The 8073-nt window shown below is 37.8% G+C and overlaps 1 protein-coding gene across 1 annotated transcript; it reads right to left on the reverse strand.

Moving 5' to 3' along the window:
• Nucleotides 1-2174: 2174 nt before the first annotated feature.
• Nucleotides 2175-5985, reverse strand: uncx.L (UNC homeobox L homeolog). Its single transcript, NM_001087173.1, is given in 2 exon segments — nucleotides 2175-3643; nucleotides 5425-5985. Coding segments are annotated over 2 exon segments (492 nt in total). The 5' UTR covers nucleotides 5687-5985; the 3' UTR covers nucleotides 2175-3413.
• Nucleotides 5986-8073: the final 2088 nt, after the last annotated feature.

Genomic DNA, 8073 nt, shown 5'->3' on the forward strand with positions numbered 1-8073 from the left:
TGATGGGGTACAACAGAAAATGTCCCTTCCCAATTAGGGTCCGGGGGTTCGTTAAACCTGGAAATTCTATCCCTGTCTTCCTTTTGGGGGGAGAGTCAGACAACAGGCTCTCTACGCTGAAGGGGTTGAGTTTCTGGAAGGCAGAGCCTCTGACATTTGGACACAAGCCTGAGTTGTGGTTGGCCTCAACCGGTGACTCCTTGTCACTGACCCTGTCCCTCTGTCCTGTGTTTCTTTGGCTTTGGAAAAAGGCTTGTCCTGTTTGGTCACAGCTTGCTAGGGACTGACTTCTGCTTTGTCCCATATCAGGATGGCTGCTCTCCACTGAGCTTGAGTCATGAGTCTGGGAGAGTCCACTGTCACTGTCAGAACTAGGGGTGTAGAGAGACATGTCGCCTGGAGAGTGCTGGTGCCGGTTCTGGTTCCTTAACATCTTCTTCTCTTGCTTGCGCTTCTTTTTATCCAATTTCTCCAGCTCTTTCCTGGCTATTTCCTCGGGTTCCATGGGCTCTCCACTGCAGGTGGTGGGGTGGGAATTATGGGCTGGCCTCCCAGGGCCCTTCTTGGTGTTCTCTTTTTTTCTCCACTTGGCTCTGCGGTTTTGGAACCAAACCTACACACCGAATAAGGAAAATCAATTAACATTCAGCACTGGCCGAGAAGAAGACAATTTACTCTTGTGTTTCACTTAATCTTTCTTGGTTTTTTTTTTTCGTTTTTTTTGGTTTTGTTTTCTAGCTAAACTGTGGAGTCTTTTAATTGTCCTACAGATGGAGAAACTTGTCAATCTCCCAGTGGTGTTAATTGATGCTCCAATTCTTTGTGCAGAGGGCTTCTTTATAGAATGGGAATTCCTTTACTAATATTTGATATATATATATATATATTTATCTATCTATCATCTATCTATCTATCTATTTATATCTATATTTATAGATATCTATATCTATCTATATATAAAGTCCAGTCTATATATATATATATATATATATATATATATATATATATATATATATATATATATATATATATATATATATATATATATATATATATATATATATATATATATACTTTAATATATTCGTGTTAATTATATCTTCCCCACAAGCAGCAGGTATATGCAACATCCCATCCTACATGCTACACATAACATGCATATGCTGTTTTCTGGCTTAATAGACGGTTAATATTTTACTTAGTAACTTGCCCAAACCGTGTAAAAGAATAACTATAACACTGAAGTGCTGAACTGTGAAGTTATGCACCGTTCATATATGTAAATACACAGATATATCGATTAAATAAATAAATACAATCATTATTATTCTTTGCTGTATCAGGCCATAATTCGCATTTTGACAATTAAGTGACAGTATTCATTGTCGGTCTTTCTTGACATTCATAAGTTTTAGGGGGGGGAGGGGTCTATAAATCTTCAAGGGTTACAGATCAAAACAATCATTAATCTGTTATCTCAGATTCATTTTGAGGAATGTCCTTAAAAGATAATAAATGGAACTCAAATGCAAACCTTGTTTTGGGAATAAAGGGAAATGTTGCACCCGGTGCATTTATCAGCACTAAAAAGTCAACGTGCAACAGTATATCCATCCTTTAACTGCCCATGACAAATATCATTCTATTAAATCGGCCGCCACCGATCAGATAAACATTGTTATCTTGTAAATTCGTCACTCCATTTCCTGCCAATAAACAACCATTGTTGTCAACTCCATTTTAATACAGATTTATAGGCTCTTCTGTCATTTTGCAGCGTGATATTTATTTAAATGTTCCTTAATAAATCAGATCTGGGGTCCGGGAGGATTTATAGGGTGAATACAACGATTTAAAAGGTTCTTTCCCCCCCCCCAAAAAAACAGTTTTTTGCTTTGTTTTTGTTGGCATAGTAAAAGCAAGCAGTAAAGAAAGCGTAATAACGTTCTGATCTACATTTATTCACTGCAAAAATATCAGGGGTTTTGAAGTTGTTTGAAAATGTAATAGCAGCTGACAGTTTTGAATCTCTGACTCTTGAAGCAATGTACTTCTCTGTGGGTTTTTTTTTTTTTAAACTAGATGTCTTTTGATACATTATTTCAGAAGTCAGAACCAGGAGTGCAGATAATATAAACAGCAACTGCAAACGTTAAAAACCACTTTTTTTTTTGGGATTATGGTATATTAGAATGTTGCATGTTTCCCTATGCAAAACTGTTTTTTTAGGTGGTGATATACTTTAATAAGAGTATTCTGTACACAGCTAGGATTTAAAACATTAAGTGGGATGACTTGCTTTAACCTGCCTGTGTTTTCGCCCCTGTAATTCTTTCCTTTGTGTTAATTCCAGGCGGTGTGACCACTGAGAATTACTCATTATGGTATTAGAGGGTGAAGCTGGGTCTCGCCTTCACTTAACAATCTCAGAACAAATTGGATAAAAGGGTTTCCAGACCAGAAGGCTTCACAAGGGGGGAGAGAGAGAGCATTTGGTAAATACCCAGCGAAACAAAGCCAATGCTTTAATAATATTCTGCAATACACTTCTCCATAATAAATTCCACACCTCCAGGGTCTTAATTATGTGATCGCCTCACGCCTTTTATTCCCTCCATTCTGACTTTTTTTTAATAATTATTATTATTTAGATTTAGAAAACACACAAGCAGTTGTGTCTGGGTTATTTGGCGTCTTCCAAAGAAAACGTAAAATTAAACACCAATTTAAATATTTAACGTTAACTAATTTTATTTTCTAGTAGGGTCTAAAATTAAAAATTAGATTTTATTTCATTATCCCTTACGAAATACATTGATTGGATTCCTTTCTGAAAGTTGTTTTTACGCCTATATATATATATATATATATATATATATATAGGCGTAATATATATAAAATCAGTGGCTTCCCTTTACACGAAAACTCCTATTTTTAAACATATTTTAAATATTATATATATATATTATTTTTTAATGTTTAATATATATATATATATATATATATATATATATATATAATAATAATAATAATAATATGTTTAAAAATAGGATTTTTCGTGTAAAGGGATGCCACTGATTATTCTGCATCAGAATTCTAAAAAATAATGACATTAACCCTGCTTGTATTAATTATGTATTGACTGTGTAGAGAGAGAGAGAGCTATTGTTTCGCACGATGATCATAGTTATGGCCTCTTGTTTTCCATAAACATGTAAATATAAATAATTCATGGAAGTTAATAACTCAAACGGAAGACATCTGTACGACAAGCTCGATGATATCGCTGGGTTTATTGGAAGCACATTACACAAAGGGGTTATGGATATGCAAATCAAGATGCCACAGCAAGGAGATTGTTGTCTAATTAAAACGCTATTACGGCGTGGATTATAGGGGAACATTTGGGCTTGTTATTCTATGTATAAGGAATAAAGAGCATACATAGGTAAAGGAGATGATTGTACCTGAACTCGGGACTCCACTAGGTCCAGCCTCAAAGCCAGGGCCTCCCTCATAAACACATCCGGATAGTGACTCTCGTTGAAAGCCTTCTCCAGCTCCTCCAACTGCCAGCCAGTGAAGTTGGTCCGGGTTCTTCTTCTCTTACAGCCCGGGCTCTCCTTGTCCGGGTCTCCTGAGTCTGCAAAGCCGACAATTGCTCAGCATTAATGCATGGATTAATAAATGGACATGCATGGGCTTATAGATATGAATATACAAATACAATCAGATTTAAAGCATTTGTTTCTAATATAATATACAGATTTAAAATCACACCGACCCAGAAACAGAGTGAAAACACCATCTGCGGAGACAGGCCGATAATAGAAGCCAGCAGTTTGCTCACCCTGTTCTCCCTCACCGATCAAAGTCATTTTATGGCCACTTCTGTTGTGTGAAAGTGAATTTGGAGAATGTACAAGTGCCCCCCGCAGGGAAATGTCTATTCCATCTCCCCTTTTGTTCCTTCCCACAGCTTTGAGGATACCCAGGCCATCCTGTGACACTTTGCTGGGGCTGGAGCTGGAGCCTTACTAGGTACTCTGGGCCCAAACTTTCTACAGGCCTATGCTCTCTGCACCCTACTGTATACACAACAATACCACTACTACACTATTACACCAATGCATACACATTCTTATATTCATAAAAAAAAAAAAATGTTTATATATATATATATATATACATATATACATAGAGCCGCACTCCAATTTGCAGTGTAGCGAATCAAATTTATTACATACATCTGTGTGTACAACGTTTCGGCCTTTTTCAAGGATGAGTACACAGCAACTATAAGTAAATATACTGGTCTATTTATGAACTATAAGCATAAAGATTCATTACAGCGAATGTAAAAAAACACTGTAAGATCCTAGGGGGTCTATTTAAACGGTGCATGTGGATATAATATCTTTGAGTATGTGCAAGTATATATGTATAATATAAAAGAATATAGATTCATTCGAGTATATATATATATATATACTAACACAGAGCACTGTAGTTATGCACTTTGAACTTTTCCAGATACTAACAAATACAAGCAAGTGTATATATTGTTCTTCTAATTATATTCAGCTTGCTGTTTTGTATTGTACATCTCATGCTCAGCAATAAAGATATATATATATATATATATATATATATATATATATATATATATATATATATATATATATATATATATATATAAGTATATCTACTGTAGATTATACAGATATGCTGTAGCCATGAGCAGAAGGAATGCTTTATATTATAAATATATACACACAGCAGTAGAGAATGTGTTTATTAATATTTATTGATATTGCTGTTATATATACCGTATGGACTGTTTGTGCAGCAATTATTGTATCCAAACATGGTTCAGTGTATTCCTTACACTGTACTGGTGATTATCACATATACACATCTCACATATACAGTATACATGGCAGTATGTGATTTCCTATCATAACACTTATCTTTAACAACCTTCTGCCCAAGGTACTGTCTCCCCTTGACTGTGCCCACGTGTCACTACCCTAATTTCACCGCTGCCAAGGCCCCCCTATTAGACGTCACCCGCTCCCAAGTAGTTTGGGGGGGATTGGAGTTCCTGGGTGTGTATGTGAGGCTAGTAGTATAAGTCCTGCCTTACTCCTCCAGTGCAGAGATCTGAATAAATCATAAAAATTCAGCACATTTTGCCATCTGGTTTCTCCTTGTTGTCGCTTCCTGCCTTACTCCTACCTACTAACGTGTGTATGGGAACTGTAATCCAGAATGCTCGGGACCTGGGGTTTTCCGGATAATGGATCTTGCATAAGTTGGATCTTCATACCTTAAGTCTACTAGAAAATCATAGTATTCCATCAATAGGGACCTCATCCCTGAGCTATAAACCTTATTTGTTGCGCTCATTCCACTTCCTCTTACCTGACAGTTTGTACTGATGACTGTCACCACCGAGGCCACATCCAGAGTGCATGAGGGGGGTCGGGTTGACAACAGAAGCAGTGCAGGAGCCATTGAGTAATCCGTCTATAGAGAAGGGCACGGCGGCTGCAGCAGACTGGAGCTGGTGACTGGCTAACTCATACACATGGTGGTGGCCGAGTGGGTAAGGGAAGCTCACCATGCCACTCATGGAGCCTCCAAACAGGGCATGAGGGTGCTCCAGAATCCGACTCTCCATCATCTCCCAGGGTAGAGCTGCTGCTGCTGCTGGGACCCTACAAAGCATACAGTGGCAGGGAGCAGTGACGAGGAGACATGCTGCCAGCCCACGATCCGCTTTACTTTATCAACATCAAGCTCCCAATAATTAGCCCAGGCTTGGGGAATTTGGGGCCAATAAGAAACCTTAATCGGCCGTGACGTCACAGCCGTGGCAAACGTTCCCCGTATCGATTGCTAATTATACCTGACACCCACCTCAATAAACAATATCAGCGCTGTCACAACAACACAAGGGGGGCTTGATAAGAACTACATCACAACAAGGGGGAGGGCTGGAAGCAGCAGCAGCAGCAACTAATGCATCTGATTGATACCCAGCTAAATACTACACACAGCCTGGGAGGGGACAAGTAGAGAGAAAAAGAGGGGGTTGAAGAAAACACAACCCCCCCCCCCCCACCCCATCCCCAAAGCACTAATAGATTTCACTTTAAAACATTCACCAGGCTGGTTGGAGGGATTTCTTCAGCACAAATGCTCTACTCTCTGAACCTTTAAAGCGATGTTTGCTCCAATTACAGAGAGACATTGAGCGGCAAATAGACTGATCTAATAATAATAAGGGGGGGATTCATCATTCCTTTCCTGCAAAGCTGTCACATTGAATTTAAAACTACAAGGCGTCTCCTACTCACAGGCCAGACACGCGAACGCCTCTTTTCAAAACAGCATTTAAAGATCTTCTGCTTTCTACCAACAGCCTCCCTCCAATAAATGAGGATATTATAGGGTGACCCCCACCCGGGTGACCCCCACCCCATCCTCCCTCCCCACGACTTGGTTGCGGCTGCTTCTCTCTCCCTGGCAATTAAGTGGTTAAGTTGTTCTTGTTACATTAAAAAAAAAAAAACGGTGGCTTTATTGATTGAAAAAAAAAACGAATATATCCTTGGGCTTTTCTGTGATTAATACACGCCTTTGGCTTTTAGAAGAAATGAGGCTTGGTTAATGGATTGTGATTTATTTATGTGTGTAATAAATGGGCCATATTATGACACATAAGTTCTTTAAATGATCTGAATTTTACATGGTAGTAAATATAGAAATTACACCTGGTAGTTTATTTTATTTATTTTTTTAATAAAATCAGTCTTTCTTTCTTTCTTTCTCTTTTTTTCTTTTTTGCCATCAAGGAAACCAGTGAAGTGTGAATATTCCAATAGCAAAGCAGGCAGGATAAAGGGCCCTAAAGATTATTTTTAGATGCCCCCCACTGACTGGAGTCGGATTTAGCGCCGGACTCACTGCTCGCCCGGACTCTTATCAGGAGATAACACACTGGCCGCAACACCAGCAGCAGCAGATAACACATGGAAGCAATATCCATACACATAATGCATAATATATGAGCGCACAGCCCAAGGTGGCCTCTTTATACATCAAATCTTTATACATCAAATTAGTACTTTAAAAAACACTGTTTTGCAAGTAAAATAATGCCAGAAATTACACACGCACATATCAGAAAAACACACACACACATACACATTTTTATTTTTCACAAAATATTTTCATGTGACAACTGTTATCACTAATGACATCAATAACCACCATTTATATAGTGAATAAAGTACCCCTTCGTGTAAATTATAAGGATATTATAAGATACAGAGGAGTTTCCTGACCATATATAGGCCAAGTGTTTTTATACAGGTCATGGTAACTTCTAATACCCTCATATCTTGCAACACTTTATTTATTATAATACACAAGTTTCAGTCTTGTGAAAGAAATGACATCACTACCCACCGTTTATAACTGATGACCTCAGTACTCAAGGATATAATTTACAAGATATTCATGGCTTTTGTGTATTATAAGGATATCATACACAAAAGCCATGAATATCTTGTAAATTATATCCTTATAAACGGTGAGTTCTGATGTCATCAGTTATAAACGGTGATGTCATTTCTGTCACATGACTCACTGAAATAGGTAAAGTTCCCCCTGTTGCAAAATATGAGGATATTAGAAGTTACCTCGGAGTTCCATGACCTTTATAAAAACACTCGGCCTCAGACTCCTCTGTAACTTATAATAATATCCTTATAATTTCCAAGAGGGGGTACTTTATGCACTATATTATAAGATACCGAGGAGTTGCATGACCATTTATAGGCCAAATTATTTTATACAGGTCATGGAACTCCGAGGTAACTTCTAATATCCTCGTATTTTACAACAGGGGGTTCTTTATTTATTATAATACACAAGTTTCAGTGAGTCATGTGAAAGAAATGACATCACTACTCACCATTTATAACTGATGACATCACTACTAACAGTTTATAAGGATATGATTTACATATCATGGCTTTTGTGTATTATAAGGGTAAAACATAC

Source organism: Xenopus laevis, chromosome 9_10S, assembly GCF_017654675.1.
Source record: "Xenopus laevis strain J_2021 chromosome 9_10S, Xenopus_laevis_v10.1, whole genome shotgun sequence".
In the NCBI taxonomy this organism is placed as follows: domain Eukaryota; kingdom Metazoa; phylum Chordata; class Amphibia; order Anura; family Pipidae; genus Xenopus; species Xenopus laevis.